Consider the following 19,979-nt stretch of genomic DNA (forward strand, 5'->3'; position numbering starts at 1 on the left):
AGATTATCAGGAAAGCAGGTTAAACCATCCCGTTTTGCCTAACACAGGAGCATTTAAGGGGCACAGACAATTACCACATTTTGCTCACGCAGACATGTAACTAGTAGGTAATAAATAGCAGGGGTTTTGTTTAAACCATTCCAGCTGGTGGGGTGGATGCCCCATCCCTGGAGACACTCAAAGTCAGGTTGGACGGGGCTCTGCGCAACCGGATCTAGCGGGAGATGTCCCCTGCCCCGCCTTGCAGGGGGGTTGGACTAGATGACCTTTAAAGGTCCCTTCCAACCCAAACCCTTCTATGATTCTATGAACTGGTTGCGCAAGATGTCTCCCTACATCTTGTCTCTCCTGCGCTCTCAGTGCTGCCTTTTTAGCACCCACACAAGTGACTCTTGCACACTATTCTCTTCTCTCCCAGCTTACTCAAAAATGGAAATCTCCAAGTCACTAAAAAAAAGTTTTCACTACGCACAGCAAACACAGTATGCAACTAATACTTTACTTCAGCTTGGGAACTCTTACACTACGCACTGAAGCTCTACTTGCTTTCCTGTCCAGTACGGTTTCATAAATAAAGGAAACAGGCTAAAATCAACTCTGATTGATTTTAAAACTAATACAGCAAACATATTCTGGTTAAGCTTTCAGAGGGGCAAATGCACAAATGTAAAATGAACAACACACATATCATTCAGGATCACAGAACTCCTCCCTCCTACGTGTCTTCTCTGAGAAAACGGCTTAAGAGCTGGATTCTTCCTACCTGGAAATCCAGTAAAGTTTAGTTAGGGGCAGGTAAATCGCAAACCACTCAACCAGAACCTAGTGTTTGATTTTCAATTCAGGATCTCAATTTAGAACATCACATCAGGTTGCACAAACATTACAGAAAACTGGCTTGAAGCATACATTACAACTACTGCTCTCCTTAGAGCCTCGATCTTCTTCCCAGCACACATGTCCCTTGATGGTCCATCTTCACTGTCTGAAGACACATCTAGAAATCGCACATGTTTTTGATGTTTGGAAGAAGGATGTTTCTTTGCCCTCTTGGCTTCAGGAGCTTCTGGGATGGTGGAGCACCCTGTGGAAGCCATTTCAATAGGAGAAAAGATAGGAGACAATGACTTAGGCCTTCAAGTCTTTATCCGTACTTAAGAGCATCAGATAGCTATGATTCCTTCCTTACACACAGCAACCATTTAAACACAACTTACATCCTTACGCATGGAAAAATCCTGTAAGCTGTAGTCCTTAAAGTGGTAACTTAGGTGGCAAAATATCCTCAGCCCTCTCACATCGAACAAATAATTTTTAAACCACAAATATACTACCCTCAATGACACCTGCCAAATGGGCCCACTACTAGCCTGAGCTAGCACAGTTATTTAAAATAACTCACTGTGGCAGGATTTGATGGCAACAAAGATACATTCTGAAAGTACAAGGAATTTGCTGACATGGGAAACTACCAGGTGATACTGGCTGTGAAGGGGAAAGGTACTGAAGAAACTAAAAAAATATGGTACCAAGTGCTACACAGCGCACTACTGAACAGGAAGAAACAAACTGGAAAATGGAGCTTAACCCTGGTTGAAGGGATGGGAGTGAGCCTAACGCTCACTTCTCTGCTCCAGAACCAGGGGCACAGAAACAACGGCTGCCTCGCGCTCCCCTCCTGGCCTGATCAGGACAAAGGTCTGCCAGCAGCAAACACACACAACGGGACCCCTCCAGTCGCTGGCCTTGGACACCCAGCCCACCCAGGATGGAGCCTGTCTCCTCACTTGCTGGCACCAGAGCACAGAAGCCCGCAGGGCCCACACCCCACTCCCGTTGTCGGCGCAGATCCCCTTGACACAGGCTGGCAGACACACACGCCGTGGATCTCCCCACCCTCTACCCGGTGCCTGGCACGGAGCCCTCGCATCTTAGGCTGCCCCACGCACAAGTGGGCGACTCGGTACGCCCACACCCTCCGCAGGGGCAGCCACCACAGACACGCAGGCCTCTGCGGCCCACGCTGGCTGTCGCTCGATTTTCCACTCCCTGAGGTCCCTCCAGCTGCTGGCAGCCTGGACACATGGGCCCGTGCGACCCCTGGTCCTCACTCCAGCTGCTGGCACTTAGACCCCCGTGCAGACAGAACTGATGTCCCCTCAGCCAGCAAAGTATCTAGAAGAGGATTTGAACGAGAAGGCAGGACTGACTACGGTGATCACAAACAGGGCACGGCCAGACAAGTATACTGACCTGTCTACGTGTAACCGAGCCCTCTTACGCCCTTATGCCTGACAGCTGTTGCTGCAGAGGCTGGCTTACCCACGTTGACCCAGCCACAGCTGCATCAGCCCAGTGGCACTCCTGCTCCTGCTTGTGTACGGTGCTGGTTCTCTGCTAGCTGTTTGCCACATCAGAGCGTTTTTAAGGCTGCTTTTAAAGAGTCAGCCGTTTCCTTTGGAAAGGGAAATTTTCTGGTTTTCTCTTCCCACCTGCGTGGTAGCACTTGAGATTGCGAACTGTTGTGATCGTCTGGTCTGACTCACGTGGCACAGTTTGTGGGGTTCATGTGCTTGGCCTAATTTTGGAGGCACATTCTCAGACATGGTGAAATAAGCACTGCTATACAGGAATGGGAATTATTTCAACAGCTTTGAAATTCAGGTTAATGAAAAAGAATTAAATTTAGAAGAGGCAGCAGCCTAAACAGTCTGCAAAAATGCAAGCTGAAATAAAATCAGTACTTCTGCAGATGTGTGTGAAGATTTGACATTCTTTTCTGCTGTCTGTTAAGAACTTAGAAACTGAATGTTGGAACTGCAAGTAACAGCCAGAAGTTGACTGTCCAGACAGTTCATATTTCTACCCTGTGCTATAGCATGTTCTTTTTTTAGCTAAGTTCCTTTGCCTTCCTGCAAAAAAAAAACCAGAACAACCCCAAACTGTCGTGTGATCATGATTGCAATGACCTCCCCCAACTACAGAAGTGTGCAGTCAACTGGTGAAGCTGCTGGGGACACGAGCCGGACCCAGCTCCTGGAGTCGGGACATATGTGTCTGAAGCCTGGAGCTCTCCGGCAATGCACGCCCAAGCTGTTGCAACACCTGGTATTTTTTGGGGGTGTAGTGTAGAGAGTCAGTGCCTGGCCTGGAGGGAGCTTCTATAGGCAGCTTCCACCTCTGCTCCCTTTACCTGCCTTGGTTTTCTCTTTGCTGCCTGCTAGATAGCGTAACACATGCTTTCGTCTTTCTCTGAGGGATGTGTGTTCCTGCAATCAGTTGTCAGGCCTGAGCAAGTTTTCTGACTTTCCTGTGGGGAAATGACTGAAATCTGGCCTTGGGAGACCATGAGACGCCATTTCTACCACAAGGTGGTGGCAGTGGACCCGCGAGGAGAGAGGGAGAACAGCTGACGGTGAGAAAAACCTTAGCGATTCCCAGAAAGTTTCTCCATCTTCCTTGCCCCCAAACCCCTCCCTTGCATGTGTAGAGGCATATAAGGGCTGTCAGTGAACTCTCTTCCCTTTTACATAAATCACTGGAGACATGGTCTGGGTCTGTGTTTCGGAGAAGTGCCGGAGTACGAGCTGGGACGCACGCAGGCGTTATCGGGGGAGCTTCCCTGTGAAGGAGCAGCAGTGCTGTGGCAGTCGTGCTCTTCTGCACTGATACATCAGCAAGGCTGTGGCTGTTCCTCCACGACTGAGTTAACCTCCCCTCTCCAAATCAGGAAACTTCAGGACATCACTAGGAGATTAAGGAATTCCCATTTCTGAATACTAAAACCTCCAAATACACTTTCAGAGTTTCCCCTGCAGGATTTCAGAGCACTTTCATATCATTTCATCACTTCTTAGTGGGTTTGGGCAACATTTTGTACTCTCTGGTTTCTGTAACGAGATACTCTGGTTCATCTGAAATGTACGGAAGGTGGCTGCACTGGTGGTTAACGGTGAGATGTGTTGTTACGCTAGCACTTTCCTAAAAGGGTGAGGCCATCTGCTTGGGTCAGAGTTGTGCGGAGCCATTTGAGCTAACTCACCCATCACCCTCTTCCCCAGCAGCGGATCTGCGTGGTTTTGGGGGTCTGGTGAGAGGGACTGCACTGATGCAAAAAAAAGAAAAAACCCAAATGTTGTAGGACCTGCCTGTGACCGCATGTTAAGGTAGCTGTGGCAGCAGCTTAGCCTGGCATCAGTATTTGCAGAAGCACAGCAGAGGACCACGGTGGGGCTGCCGGGGTCCGGAGAGCACGGGCGCAGTGACAGGGAGTGATGTGCTACCTCCTCTCTTGCGCAGCGCCCGCTGTCCTCCACTGCCTTGGTAATTGAAAAGCATTTGTCCCTGGCAGCTGATGTTACCAAAGACTGATAATTCCTAAAAACCAAGAAGAAATCAAGATGCAGGAGTGTCAAAAGAAGGTGAGATGGAGCTGCTAATGCCATTGAGTTAGCAGAAAGGGAAAGATTTTAGCTTAGTCTGTCTGTGAGAAGATACAGGTATTGCACGGTGCCGGCTGGGATGGAAGTGTCCCGTCTTTCCCCTTTGAGGAGCAGTTTGATGTATGCACATATGGCATCCTTGATTCAGGGTGGACTAGTGAGGTGTGGCTCATGATGGCTTCGTCATTTCCACCAAGGATGAAAAAAACTTTGCTGAAGGAGGAGGTGGGAGAGAGCAGAAGGCTTTGGCTGGGTCAGCCTGGAGGAAGAAGCACAGAGCTCCTCCAGCTCGGCTTTGTTAAGGTGAGGTGATGGACCCAGGTGTTGACAGAGGGCAGTTTCTCCAGAGATGCTCAGGTACAGAGTCATGTCCTATGTGCTATCTTTGTCCAAATTAGTGATTGTCTTACTCTCACGTCCTCGTGCTCTGTCCACTTATTGTGATAATCGCTAATGCTTCCAGAACCTCCTCCTCCTGGTCATCTCTCTGATTTGCCCGGCAGCTCAAAGTTCAGCCCCAGGGGAAGCTGCCCTGAGAGCCTTAGGGAAGCCACAGGCACGCGCTTTCTGTTGTGCAGCGACAGGTGAATATAAAGTTTATGGGCTCGAGAAGTCAGACCAAGCCACAGGTATTGCATGCAGAGGGGAAACTCAATCAGATGTAAGGAGGGAGTATTTCTGCATTTTCCTTTAAGCATGCACACTCACGTGCAAATACAGGGCTCAGCCACATGGCTTCAACTCTGAACATCATCGCATTTCACAGTACAGCTGGTTACTTTGCACCCTTTTTTGTCTGCTTTTTTACTTTCTCTGTGACATTTGCGTGACTCTAAACCCTGCTGCACAGCATCCTAGAGGACGTGCCTTGCTCTGTTTCTTCTTTCTGTTCTTGGAACCGCAGGGGCTGCAGCCGGAGATCTCATCAGGACTGCCATAGCAGCCCCAACCCCAGCCCAGCGAGCAAGACTGGCAACAAGTTACGGTAAGGAAGGCCGCTGAACATGGGCCTGCCACCACACAGTGCTCCTTGGTGCTTTTTAAACCGTCGCTCTGTGAGCGGCACCTCTGACAGCATCCTATAGAGTCCGCTGCGTTTCTGCACTCGGCAACTGGTGCTGGCAGACAAACGACAGATGCAAGGAGAGGCTGATAACCATTTACTGCTCGTGCCTGGGAAAAGCCCCAGTACCAGTACTGCCATGCAGGTGTTGACTTCTGCTGAGATGAAAACACCTTCCTGCAATCTCCACAATACTTTCTGTGTTTCAATCTGGAGGAAAGCAGGCTAATTAACAGAGAGAGTAAATGTGTGGCTGGACTAAGGACACTAAGCAAAAAAGAAAAAAAAAAAAGAGCCATTTAGTCAAACTTCAAACTTCTCAAGCCCTTGCTTTATTCTCTTGAAGTTTATGCTGTGCCTCTGGGAAAAAAAAAAATAATAATAAAAAAACAAAACCCAAAAACCAAACCCAACCCCAACTCTCCCCTAGAAAAACAAACAAAAAAACCCACCCCAAACACCCCAAACAAAACACAGGTGCCCAGCTGAGCTGGTGCCCACAACTGGCACCAGCTCCCCATAAGCACACCAGCTGCCGAAACATTCACCAGCTCCACCTCTTCCAGTACGCAGGAGACACAAGTTGCAGGGCAGCGGTGGCAGGGCTGGAAACCAAGTTTAGAGCAAGTGAACGAACAGTTTGTTCTTCTGGCACTGGGGAAAACAGGCAGGTGGAAATCCTGGCAACGTGGTTGGTTGGAGATGCAAGCGGTTTACACAAACTCAAGGGGAGACAAGTGCTTGCAAGAGGACTCCAGTGTGTGGTGTAAGCAGATAAACCACAGCAAACGGGCAATCCACTTGGCTGAAGATGGCCACTGTTGGGAAAGTATTTCCCTTCATGCTTGCTTCTCCCTCCCATCCTAAGTATTATTTTATTGAATCATATGAGTGACACCAACTAACCACTAACAGCTCGGAGACAAACCAGGTATTGGCAGAACTGAAAGGGAGGTCTAAGCTTTTGCTTATTCCAATATGATATCTCCATCTGCTTTGTAATTCCGTGTACGCTTTGTTTTAGCTCTTTACAGGTTTTTCTGTCTTCAGCTCCTACTCTCCTATCTTCTTCAGCAAGACTTCAGAGTGGCTGGTTGGTTGGTTGTGGTTTTCCCCGCCTCGTGCATCTTTCCCAACCAGAGACACCAAATCACAGAATGGCTGAGATTGAAAGGACCTCTGGAGATCATCTGGTCCAAAGCTGCTGGCTAAGCAGGGCCAGCTACAGCCAGCTGCCCAGGGACCTGTCCAGACAGCTTTTTGAATATCTCCAAGGATGGTGACTCTACAGTCTTGTCATAGTTCAGCCCCAATCGGGACCAGACTACACAGTCTCTCTCTCACTCCCCACACCCTCCAAGAGAACAGGGGGAAATAATATAAGAAAAACGGCTCGAGCTTTGAGATAAGGACAGGGAGAAATCCTTAAAGTTACCGTTACAGGCAAAACAGGTGCGACTTAGAGAAAACTATTCATTTATTCCTAAAACTAGCAGGAGAATGAGACAGGAAACAGGATAGCTTCCACCCACCCCTCCCTCTTCCCGGGCTTAACATTATCTCTACTACCTTCCCCCTGCCCCAAGTGGCACAGGGGGGAAGAGGGAATGGGTGTCGCTGTCAGTTCATCACGCATTGTTTTATGCCGCTACTTCATTGTTGCAGGAAGAACTCCTTGCATTCCTCCTCTGTTCCATTATGGGGTCCCTTCCATGGGCCATAGTCCTTCATGAAACTGCTCCGGAGAGGGTCATCTTTTCCACGGGGTGCAGTCCCTCCAGAACAGCTGCCCCAGAGGGCTCTACACGGGCCACAGCCTGCTTCAGGCATCCACCTCCCCCGATGTGGGGTCCTCCACAGGCTGCAGGTGAATCTCTGCCCCTCCGTGGACCTCCATGGGCTGCAGGGGGACAACCTGCTCCACCATGTTGACCCCCACAGGCTGCAGGGGAATTTTGGCCAGGAGCTGTATTACTCCTGCCCCTCCTTCTTCACTGACCTTGGCATCTGCAGCCATTCCTCTCACAAGAAAAATTCTTCACAACAGGCAGGCAGACGTCTCTCAGGATCTTTTTACATCTCATTCACATCTCATCTCCTCTCCACTTCTTGCAGCCGGGCCAGGCTGAGTCGGGACCAGTCGGCTGCCTGACAGGAGGCCAGAGGGTGAGGCCTGCAAGGCCCACAAGGCTGTTGCCTCCCTCTCTCGGCCACCCCTCAGCTGCTTCACATCTTATCTTCTTTTTTTTTGTTCTATTTTCCCCTTCTTAAATACGTTATTGCAGAGGCGTTATCACGGAACATTCTGCTACCAATCAGCTCAGCCTTGGCTAGCAGCGGGTCCGCCCTAGGCCCGGCCGAGTCCACTGAACAAAGGGGAGCAACTTCTAGCAGTTTCCTACAGAAGCTACCACCTTACCCCCCCCCGCAATAAACAAAACCAAAACGTAGAGTCTATTAAGACCGCCAATTAAAGAGCACAGAAACAAGTTACAGTAGACAAAAAAAGGCAGAAACATATACGAGCTTCATAGCACTTAAAGAGATATATTGACCCCAGAGGTCTAGGGATGTGATTCTCTAAGGAGAAACCACTCCTTAGCCAGACATTAACTGATTCCATACACATACCAAACCAAAACACCACACAAACCCTACAGGCAGGCACTGTGTTTTGTTTCACATTTGAAGCAAACAGGTGAGAACATACAAAGCTAAGAGCTGAGCTAGGATCATGCTCAACAGAAACAGACAACCTAATGAACTGCAGCATTAAACACTTGCGGTTGTCTGTTAAATCGCACTATTTAGCCCAACAAAGCAGGTGGAATTTAAGAAGCACAGTAGATAAACTGATTCTTACCCTTCTCCCTTTCAGTTTAATAAGGTATTTCTGCACCTTATTTCAGCTGTGCATTTTGGAACGTGCAGCACAGCCACAGGTTGCTAGTGAAAGGCAAGTCAAGTTTAGATTAAAGCTTGAAAACATTTTAAAAGCTTTCACTTCCTATCCATTTTGTACTTGCAGAAATCATGCATGGTTGGAAAAAATAGCCACAGCCGTAACCAAACAAATAACCCCCGGATGCCCACCTCACTGATCACCTCACTAGTAGTATCTGAAGACAGGGTAAAATAGCGAGCAACAATAGACTCCTGCTGCTTTTCCCTACTCTTCATATCAAACTGTTTTCAGTTCCTTCAAAACATGCAACAAGTGTCTTCTGACTGTGGCAACCACACGTAGAAACGTGGTAACTGTCAACCTCATGTTGCAAACCAGAGTGAATTCTGGAACACAACCTTCTGAGAAGTTCAGCTTGATGCAGCTTTGCCGAGCCCCGCACAGAGCATACAGCAGCTGAGCCTTGAACAGAAGGAAGGGGCAACATGGACTTGCCCATGTTTTGCCTTCCCCCAGCTTCTAAAAGAGCAGCAGTCTGAATCTTAACTACTCTCAGTTCAAAAGACCACATTTCAGTCTTTTCCTCTGTCCAGGGAAATGGACATCCTCCTCTCCCGCCTCCTCAAATCACATCCTTGCCAGCAGATTATGAACTTCACGTGGAGGCACATGTCATCACTGATATCACCAAAGCTCTTCATTTCACCAAGAGGAATTCAAAATTCACGGAAATTTCAAGAAGAGAGCAAGATAGAAGCATTGAGTTTAGGGCACTTCACTGGCAGAGCACAGATCTGGTATCTACACCACGGACTGAAACAAAAATTGCAAGCTGGGTGGAAAGTTCTATCTGGCAGCAATTCTGTTTTTATAATCAATATCCTAACACAACTGTGATTAGAGTAGAATGAAACATTAGTAATTAACTACTACTGGATAAAGCCAAGTCAGTTCCAACAGAACATCTCAGCTCGTTTGAAAGCTGCCTATTTGCTTGGTAACATGCAAGTTATCATTCCCTCCCCCAAATAACCACAAAATGAAAATGTTTTGTTAATTTTATTTGAACAAGTTGACACAAAACCAGTACAGAACATCAAAACCAGAACAAGCAGAAACAGACTTAAGCATCATCAAATAAGGCACATACAAAGAAACCTACATGTGTAATCCAGTGAAACAGAAAGGTTTTTGGTTTTGGTTTTCTTTTTGGGGGCTTTTTTTTTTTTGAGTTTCTTTTTTTTTTGTTTGTTTTTGGTTTTTTTTAATATATATTTGGAGGTAGAAATAATTATAAAAATACTGACAAATCTTAAACAGTAGCAGATTTCTTAAAACAATTACTACCCAGTCCACAGTTTGAAGAGTAATCTGTAAAATAATGCTTCTTCAGCATCCGATCTTGGTATTTGGGACATTCATGTATTTAAGCATCAAAAGAACGCTATTGGTGTTAAAAATTCTCAATATAACGAGGAATACAATAAAGACACTACAAAAAGTTATAAATGTTAATAAAACTTGTGGTCATCAACAACGTAAGAGTCCTTAGGGTACAACATCACCCTTCCTCCTTGAATTCCACAGCGCACTTCTATTTTAGAGACCTAATGAAGCTTTTAGTAGTGCGGCTATATCTGTCGAAATGCTTCCTTCTTCTCCTGAGGAATACAAACAAGCGTTAGTACAGCTCACAATCTTTCACATGAACAGACAAAAGTCTAGATTGCCAAAACTCTACAAAATCCTCAACTTGTAGGAGTCTGACATTGATTTGTGGGTCAGACTCAGAGGGCACTTCCCGTCAAACGGAACCATAAGCAGCATAAATACATCTTTCCAGTTTATTTAACATTAAAAAATGGGCTTGTCTGCATCAAGAACCTTGGGGTTTTTTTCAGAAGAATGCATTGTAGCAACCTTAACTCAATTAAGCAGACATCATCATGTGAAAGAGACTTACCTGAGTCTGTTGCAGTCATATCTTGTTCTAACTTCAGCTTCTGCTGGCTGATTTTGAGCATGGATTCTTCAATAGTCCCCTTACTGATTAGCTTTATGACTTTTACTTCCCTGAAAGCCACAAACAGGATAAATCTATTTTTACAGTTTCTTTGGATTAGTGCAAAAGGAGGGATGCTATGCCTTTGCACGGCTGGCAGTGGTTTATAACAAGGAGGAGGACATGAACAAAAGGCAATACAAAGAGCGGCTGGTTTTTCTGTCTGGACCAACCGTGCTCTGTGCTGCCAGAAAACTTGTTTTCTCCTGCACTCCCAGCCTCTGCAAAGCCGGGAATGTCACAGAAATCTCCGTTAATAGAAATAACTCAGCTTCTCCCTCATCCCACGCTACAGTTGAAATATCAGCTATCAAACATATTCTATTGCTCGTGTTGGCTCATTCTAACGGGGGACTCTCACACAGTCCATGGTTTCACTCTTCATGACAGGGTGGCACTTCAGAGCTGAGAAGTCTCCTGAAGACAACAAACAGCTTTGCCAAACAGTCCCAAAGACCTCAGATCTGCCTTGACATAGTTCCCACCACCAGAAATTTGAGAATTCTAGAAAATCTGAGAGTTAGAGAGAACTGGAAAAAGGAGGAGAATGTAAATAAGGTTTGTTCTGGCAGCAACACGTGCTAAGGCAATTACAATTATCTAGCACTTGTGCAACCTAGAGCTGGTTTACGCAAGGGTCTGCTTAAAATGGAATTTTTCATGGTAAAAGATTGTCCTTTTAGCCTCCTTTGAGAGCTTGCCTCAAGAAAAGTCAAGCATTAGAATTAAAAAGTCTTACCTGGTCTGACCTACTCTATGGCATCGGTCTTCTGCTTGCTTATCATTGTATGGGTTGCAATCAATGTCATGAAGAATAACAACATTTGCTGAAGTCAGATTAATTCCCAAGCCACCAGCTTTGGTTGACAGGAGGAATACAAATATATCCATATCGGTATTGAACTGATCTATTAGATGTATCCTGCAGAACACAAGAAGACACACATCAGGCCTTGGAGAAAACACTGCACTGGCTCCAGAGTGGAATCCTGAAGTCGGGACTGATGATCTTTTGGAAGAGAGGATGGCGGCCTTGCAAAGCAGCTCAAAAGTACAGCTGTTATGCAGAAGGAAGAAGGGTACCAACCCTCCTCAGCAGGGACCAAAGAAACATACTCAGAGTAACAGACAGCAAAGAATGAAGAGAGGCTTGTAAAAAGATTTTGGATGATCATAGACAACAGAGAACAAGTTGGAGGATGAGGGAAAGCTGACGTACATGAAACAAACTGGGGAGGGACAAATTTAGCTTCATGACTCCTCCGTACCAATTGCACATACAAGGGAAGTAACAGGTTTCAGGTGAAAGTGGGAAGCAATACCACATTTGTTTGAAATGAGGGAAAGAGCATGTAAAAAAGTTAAAATCCTGAAAGAGGAAGTGGCAGAAAACCAGCACAGCTCAAATACAAGAAAAACACTGCAACATTTTCAGCTGTGAAGGCCAGACTAAATGGTTTGTCCTAATGAAACAAAGGGGCTTATCTGCCTGTTACAGCACAGATACACTGTACTCCCAGGGAATATCTCCAGGTGAGCTTTTGTTACGGCATGCTGACACACGAGCAATTCAAACACACCATGAACTCCTGACGACACAATTTTTCCATTTTGATGCCTAAGACTGTAACCTGACCATCTAAAACTCACCTTTCAGCCTCATCCTTACTAAGGCAATCTGAAATCCAACATTAAACCCCTTCTAGAGCCAATGCCCAGTGACCAATTCTATACATTGGAAAACAAAGGAAGGATTTTAAGTCACCTCCCTCCCCTCCATGCACACATCCATTTTTTCTCTCTCATCTTCAGAAAAAAAAAAAAAAAGTCACCTACCTATCAGAAATCTGTGTTTTCCCATCCAACCGAATATATCTATGTTGACGATATCTTAGGAAAACTTCCAAGATATCCAGCACCATAGTAAACTGGCTGAACAATACAACTCTGTCACCCTGGAAATGACAAAGCAAAAGAGAAGTTTAAAACTTGTCAATTGCAGACAAAAAACTACAGAAATGCTTCAGTGGTGCAAATAAGTGATTTTACTTTGACCGAGTCCTGTTTTCCAAAGTAAAACACTCAGCTGAAATTCATCAAGTCAGGACTGACTTTCCGTCAACAGATCCAGTATTTCTGCTGCATTAAACCACCTTTTGTCAGTGCAGGAATTTTTTAGTTACTCTGGACTCAGGTGACTCAAGCAATCTAGAAATCACATGGCATAGCCCTCCATACCTTGAGAAAGGAGCGTTAACTTGAGCCGAGTATTCTGAAACTCGGAAAAATGGGAAAGCTTCTTTCAGCTGTCTCTAAAGCAATGCGTGTAGGCAGGACTGTAAACTTACCTTAAAAGCTGTAAGTCTTGCTTTACAGTACTGCATATGCACTAAATCACATTGTAATACTACACAGAAAAGCAACTGGGCTGCGTATACAGGTAGCAGGCATTAATTTAATCAGCTAATTTATTGCCCCCTAAAAGACAGAGAGGAAAAGATGTTTCAGCAATCTGTAGTACCAACCTTCTCTTTAAGGTCAGAAAGAATGCGTTCCAGTGCTCTGAACTTTCCAGAATCCAAGATCTGCTCCATGTCTAACTGGAAGCAGCCAATATGAGAATATTGCTTACAAAGCAAATGCAGCTCAAAATCTGTCATCACTGTCATATCTTCAAAGATGAGGTCAGGGTCAGCATCGTAATGTGTGGGTTCCTGGTAGCAAAAATGAAGGGAAACAATGCAATACACAATCTCACCAGACAGACAAGAAAAAACTAAAACCACCACAGTACAACATCCCAAATTTCTGAAGGAAAAAAGTAGCACAACTAGACATGGACAAATGCCAGAGCATGGCTCATGCAAGAAACAAAAGATGAACTCTGCATCCTCAGGTTTATAGTAGAGGATCATTCCTTCACAATTTAGCTTTTACAAGAACTTGTCCTACCAAAAACTACAAAGTATATGCTCAGCCTCCACAGCAATTACCTAGTTCCCATCAAGCCCTATGACCTTTTACCCCTGTGTAAGACCTCTTCCCCTGAAGACACATTCCCTAAAAGGGAGGTCCAATCCTTGAATAGATGGTAGAAGACATGGGAAGCCTAGCCCAAGATGTGGGGTGGGTAGAGGGATGTCATGCCTGGAAGAAAGAGGAAAAGAAAAGCCACATCTGGAGAGTACGATGGTATGAGTAGGAACAAAAAAGGACAAAAATCCTTCATAAACCAATGGGTCAGTTCTTCCCTTCCCCCCAACCTTGACTGGCTTTAGTTTCAAACACAGCTGAAGATATTCAAAGCCAGCTGCAACTTCCTTAGAGCACCAGCTGCGCATTCAGATTTTTTTTTCATATACTTTAGGAAGAAGCAACAGTTTTCCCCAAACTCCACAGGCATTCACTATTCACTTCAGTCCAATTACCAAGGGAAAAAAAAAAAAAAAAATCCTCAACAGTTCAATACTTATGCCTTCCCTGTTTTAGTTCGAGACAGCCTAGATTTCTTGCTACTCAGAAAATACTGGTAAACTCGTATGCCCACCCAAGATTTTTTTCATAAGTACTTTAGTTTTCCATTTTGATGTGGACTTGATTACAGGACTGGATGGATGCACAGAAGTAAAAAGCAGCAACAATGAGTTAAGTTTTGCAAAGACACACTTTTGACTAGAGCACTTCAAATAAATAAATAAATAAATAAATAAATAAATAATCTATTTAAGTTGCATTAAAAGTTCTGAGAAATTAAGGATCGCTTCTGAATGTCATCACCTTACCCTGAGCATACGCACGGACATTTTCCTGAGCTTGTCAGCCGTGTAATACTGACGATGCAAGAGAGGGTGATTAGCCATTTTCCTAAGTTGCATCATCACATTTCCCATATCAGAGTGTTTCTCTGTAAACAAAGAAATAAGGTCTATTCAGAAGTAGTACAGAGATGCCTACCTGACACGTCTTTATCTCTCAGGAGAACTTTGTTCAGAAGAACTGAATTTGACATTTCATCCACTACCTGAACTTGGGAAGAATTCCTAGAAAGGATACAGTCAATTTATGAGTATCAGACATTTCCACAAAGCAAAGGCTTTGTAGTCACAGTTGACACGTGTCTGGGCGCGAAAAAAAATCCAGCAAAAGGAAACGAGACTCTCACATACCATCACTGTTAATAGTTTTCTTGAGCTTGTATAAGAGATCACAGTATAGCTGTTCCTGTTTCTCAGACATGGCGCATAATTCAATGATATCTTTTTTGGGAGGTAGTTGTTTAAGGACCTGACAAAACAAAAACACACTGGGTAGAAATCACACTGTAGCAAACGGTCAGTAATTCTGTACTCTCTTACAAGCCTGCTCTTCAGTGACTCTCTTCATTCTCCCCATCTCAACTCCTTTAACTGGCTGCAACTCTGCTAAGTGAGTCAGCAGCTGGACTTATTCAGAACTTGACTGGGATTATACATCACCCCCCCATCAACTAACATGGTCTGCACTCTCCAAAACTGCACAAAATAACAATACATGCAATACCTGGAACCTACTCCCCTGCTAGAGAGATAGCGTCTCAAGCTAGATAGCGTCTTCAAGCCACTGACCACTTGGAAACAGAAGGAAAACAGAAGGAAAACAGAAACTCTTTCTCTGATGACTATTAAGTTTTCCCTTTCTTGTATGTATGTGATTCTAAATAGAAGAATTTAAATAGCTTTTGGATTTTAGAAAGGAAAAGAAACACTTGCATGATAGCAAAGGAACTTAAAACGCACATTTCTCGTCATAGATATCTATAGATATAAAAATACATACATGCACATTCACTGCCTTAATTCTTTCAGTTAAAATAAAATGTCAGTACTACACAGTCACAAATATTTTTGTGCTTTATGTTGAGGATTTCTCACTTCTCCTTGCTTAGCAGTGCACCAAATCATCTTCTGCTGATCTTTCCTAACTAAAATTCCCAACCGTAAACAGTCAGCAAATCATAAGCACCAAAACCCAAACTTAAAGCAGCAGGTCACATTTGCACTTGCAAACTCCTGAAACGTGAAAGGTGGCTCCAGTTTCTTGCTCTTCCTGGATAAAGAGCTAAACCTAGCTCTGAAAAAAAAAGACCTTAAATTCTACTGTTAGTCTCAAAGCTTATCATGCTTTTTGACAGTATGAAATCATTATTTTAAAGATAAAACAGTACCTCATCTTTTACTCTCCTCAAGATGAATGGTCTTATTATCTGCTTTGCATGCGCAATCCTCTCCTTTTCATATAGGCTTTGTTCTTCAGCACTCTTCTAAGAAAAACATTGCAAGAATTCAGGTACAGTGTCAAGTTTTCAGCTGTAACAACGCTACCTTAACTCTTCTAACTGGATGAAAAACCCAGCCAGAACAGACACATCTATCAGGACCATTAGTATTCTGAGATACTCTCTTACAACATATTCTTCCTTTCAATGGTTTATTTCATGGTTTCATTTTCTATATTTTCATAATGACATTACCTGGTTCCCTAAGACACCAACAAAAGAGAAGTTATGGAACAACAGCAGTGTTACCGAGGAAAAAAAAAAAAAAAAGAAAAATTTTCAAGAATAAAATACATAAATACATAATACTTACTGTTTTTGAAGAGAACATCCTTCGGATTTCACACCTGCTTCTGCTGAACATACGTGGCATGACAAAATTCAAGAGGGACATCAACTCCAACAGATTATTTTGAACCGGAGTCCCTGTTAGCAGTAAGCGATTCTTTGCCTGTTTGTCCAAAGCGGAGAACAGCAGTGAGAAACACTAGTCAAACACGTTAAAAATTAATATTGCCAGAAACAACACAGCTCTGGAGAAGTGAGAAAATGAGCTTGGTTTAAGTTATAACTATTTAAACTGAATACATACTTAGATCTCATGGAATAATTTCCTGGTTAAGTCAACAAAACGGTTTACAGATCTGTGGGGAACTGAGCATCTATCAATTTAAGGAGCCGAATCCAGATGTGAGAAAAGCCTTCCTGGCTCTACTAGCTTTTCTTGTTTGCTTTGTTTCATTTTGGTTTTTGGTTTCTTTTGTTTGTTTGTTTGTTTTTAATAAATCAATGTGCTAATTGTTGCTCCCCTATCTTTCCTAGTGTCATACAGAACTTATGCACGCGTTTTGAATTGCAAGTACCAGCCATAGTTTAATAGCTTAAAGATCAGCTCCTTCAAAAGGCTTTTGATGAAAATATGATCTTGAAAAAGAAGTCATCCTAAGCGATCATAAGTATATTATTATTGTACAAATACTGCAGTGTTAAATCACAATAATCAGAGAAAAAGCTGTACTCAAATGTTCTCTTTTTCCAAATGCTGCTGACTCAGGCCACAAGCAACAAGAAAAAAAAAACGGTTTTAAAGCCAGCTTTTCTTGCACAGTCCTATCAGAGTGGGTCTTTAAATACTACAGTGTTTCAGCAGAAGTCCTCAGAATAGCATTTCTACAATCTTTACTACGGTAGCATGAAACTGGAAAACTGCTTAATACAGAAACTGAACCACTACCATCACTGCAACAGTGCTATAGGAAATGTATCACATTTCTTTGAGAGCTTGTCTCCAGGAAAGAGTTCCCCTCACAACATCCACTCCTAAGACCACACCAACACTTCTATCCACTTGCATACTGTAGTTTCTGGAACATTATGTGGAGATGAACTTTACAGGTAATACTCCATTTTCTCCCAGCCCAAGGCTACGAAACAGAAAAAACAGGAGTTGTCCCTTCGAACCCAACAATAACTAAACTTCTTACATTAATTGTCATAAGGTAGTGGTAGCGTACAGAGCTCATGTTCTTGAGCATATGACCTTCATCAAAAATGGCATAGTTAAGCTTCAATCTGCGAAACATTGCTCGATCATCTGGGCTGCTAATTGCACAATTGTATCTGTCAGAGGGAGAGACCATAAAGGAAATATTAAATGCCAATTAACAAGAACATACTGGTATCACAGTCAAATTAAATTCTCTAAAATGGTTAAGAGTTACGGAGAGAACACATGAGGGGTAGTAAGTAAAGCTGCCTAGGAGTAACCAATCAGAACACAGTTTACTTCTGGCAAATAACGACACTTTACTTGACAAGCCAGTGCTCTCAGTAACACTTTCCAAAAAACTGTGCAAACCCATCACAAAGTAGCACGTATTATGTAATTAATAGATAATATCTAAAGACTCTGTTGCACATTAATAAAACCCTAGTTAACCATTACCTGAAACCAAAAATCAGTTCCTTTCCCATCTCACCAAATCCATTGTTGGTTTGTTGTACCGCTAGAGGCCAGTAGGAGCAAACTAAACCTCACCTCTGATGTACTTGCTGTACTTACGTAGTTATAATCACATTGAAATCGATAACTTTATTAAGAATGTCCATCCTGAGATATTGCCTGTCTTCTTGAGAGCCTACAAAAGGACAAAACGTGACATGAGTACAGTTACCTATATTTCTACATATACATATAGAAATTAAGACAGGACACAGAAATACATTCAGCAATAAAGAGGTGTATTGAAAACAACTGTCTCAAAACAATGCTGCCATGAGCAAGTCATCTTTCCTTAGGCTGACCGTGCAAGCAACTGCATTACTGGATTAATTTCTAAGTTAGATTCCTCACCGTAGTATAAAAGGACGTTCAGTTTGGGACACCACAGATTAACTTCTCTTATCCAGTTATCTGTAAGACATCATTAAAACAAAACTCAAGTCATTTACACTTTATTATGTCTTACATAACTTCAGACACACCTCAGCATTAAATCAAACAGCCGATTTTAAAGCCAGTCCCTTCAATTCTCCTGAAGGGGAGAAACTGTCTGTCTAAATGCTGGAAAACTGGTAATATTCAGGGAAATTAAACAACCCACAACTGGGCCTTAAGCGACTCCTGCTTAACCAGGTTGCCCTCTGAACTCCTACAGAAACAGACCCTGCATGGTCTGTAACCACCGCGTACGAACGCTTGACTTCTCAGCCTCATTTCTTCCCTAAGCAGTTAATTCCTCAGCAAGCACATCACTTCCTTTGTCAGTGTTCCCTGGTGCCTCTGGGAGCAGGCAAGGAAGCCTGACAATTCATCCCAGCTCCAGCTGTGCAGCCAGCAGAGCAGCCACCAGCAAGGTTACCAGGCCCAAGGGGAAGCTGCTTGACAGCCAACACAAATGCTGACCCCAAACCACAGCAGAAGAGGGGCTCTGGTAAAGGCCGCTTGACCCAGGCTGGACCCAGATCAGGGCTGGGGAGACGCCTCCAGGAAAGTGTCAGGAAAGCTGCAGGTAGACCGCACTTCCCAGGCATCCTCGTGCTGGATGGCTTGCGCCAACCTGTCTCTACCATTCACGAGAAACTTTTGAAGCCGAAAAAAGGTATTTTATATTAAAAGTAGCGTTTTCTTTCAAAATTAAACTTGCTACTTTCTCCTTTCTGTCATCATTCAACAAAAGCAAATTTGACTTCACAGAGAACTCATTTCTGCTCAAACTCATCAGCTTCGCTGACAGATTTTATTCCACCGTATTCTTCCTGCTGCTCTTAATGACTGAGGTCATTAAACAATCAAAATACACAACTAAAAGACAGTCAGCCTCATCGTTTTAGGATTTTGATCTGCTTTTATAGGTTCTGTGCAGCAAAGAGGAAAGAAAAAAAGACACTGAATGTCTCAAATGCCATGAACCCTAATCCTAAGTACAGCCTGAAGACTAGGAATTTCAGCCAGCATTCAGTAAGTAAAAAACCTACTTTGCTAAACAACTTCCAAGTGTAACAAGTAGCTTTATGTTTTGTGAAGCATACAGAGCATATATAAAAAAAATTCCCTGTTAGGTCTAATCAACTCAGAACAAGCATTCCTTCAATATGGTTTGCATTCCAATTCAAATTATTTAAGGAGCTGAATATCACCATAAGAAAATTTCCTCTCACAAAATGATCTTTGTTTCACAGTCTGTCCGTGGTTGTTTTTTTTTTTTTTAAGCAAACAAATAATTTTGAAGCTTGTAACTTACCTAATGTTGAAGCTGGTACAACTATCAAATGAGGACCCTTATTGCCCTCTTGGTAGAGATAAGCTAGAAATGCAATAGCTTGAATTGTTTTTCCTAAGCCCTAAGGGAAAACAAATCCATTTAAACAAAAGTTACACTCTGTAGAACATAGCAGTGTTTTGTACTTAAAAGACAATTACAGTGGAGTCAATGTTAACTAAACATTACAAATCTGCATAGAAACATTGTTCTGTTTAACCTCATTGTTTTACAGAAGACAGCTCCTTCCTAAGTACAATCGCAGTCAAACTCAATTATCTTTTCAGCTCAACATTTGAGCCTCAGGGATTCACCTCTTCCATTTATGAAGTTTTTCATTTTAGTTCCTCCCTCAAATCTTCTTCAAAATTTGCTTTCCTGAAGCTGTGCTGCACACAAACGATTACTTGGAAACTAATTGTCTCCTGCCAT

General features: G+C 43.5%; 1 protein-coding gene across 3 annotated transcripts in view; it reads right to left on the bottom strand.

Annotated features, from left to right (window-relative positions):
* Positions 1–9,454: 9,454 nt before the first annotated feature.
* LOC147600873 (SWI/SNF-related matrix-associated actin-dependent regulator of chromatin subfamily A containing DEAD/H box 1-like) overlaps positions 9,455–19,979 on the bottom strand; it is a 36,646-nt gene continuing 26,121 nt past the window's right edge. For all 3 annotated transcript variants that reach the window (XM_086746278.1, XM_086746277.1, XM_086746279.1), the window contains 13 exons: positions 19,530–19,629; positions 18,140–18,199; positions 17,849–17,924; positions 17,271–17,406; positions 16,100–16,237; positions 15,676–15,771; positions 14,639–14,756; positions 14,255–14,376; positions 12,998–13,186; positions 12,309–12,427; positions 11,212–11,394; positions 10,374–10,483; positions 9,455–10,071 (listed from right to left, as the gene is read on the bottom strand). In XM_086746278.1, the coding sequence (XP_086602404.1) occupies positions 10,010–10,071; positions 10,374–10,483; positions 11,212–11,394; positions 12,309–12,427; positions 12,998–13,186; positions 14,255–14,376; positions 14,639–14,756; positions 15,676–15,771; positions 16,100–16,237; positions 17,271–17,406; positions 17,849–17,924; positions 18,140–18,199; positions 19,530–19,629 (1,509 nt within the window). In that variant the 3' untranslated portion in view covers positions 9,455–10,009. The remainder of the gene's footprint in view (positions 10,072–10,373; positions 10,484–11,211; positions 11,395–12,308; positions 12,428–12,997; positions 13,187–14,254; positions 14,377–14,638; positions 14,757–15,675; positions 15,772–16,099; positions 16,238–17,270; positions 17,407–17,848; positions 17,925–18,139; positions 18,200–19,529; positions 19,630–19,979) is intronic.

The sequence above is a fragment of the Chlamydotis macqueenii genome, chromosome 4 (genome assembly GCF_036417535.1).
Source record: "Chlamydotis macqueenii isolate bChlMac1 chromosome 4, bChlMac1.mat, whole genome shotgun sequence".
Taxonomy (NCBI): Eukaryota; Metazoa; Chordata; class Aves; order Otidiformes; family Otididae; genus Chlamydotis; species Chlamydotis macqueenii.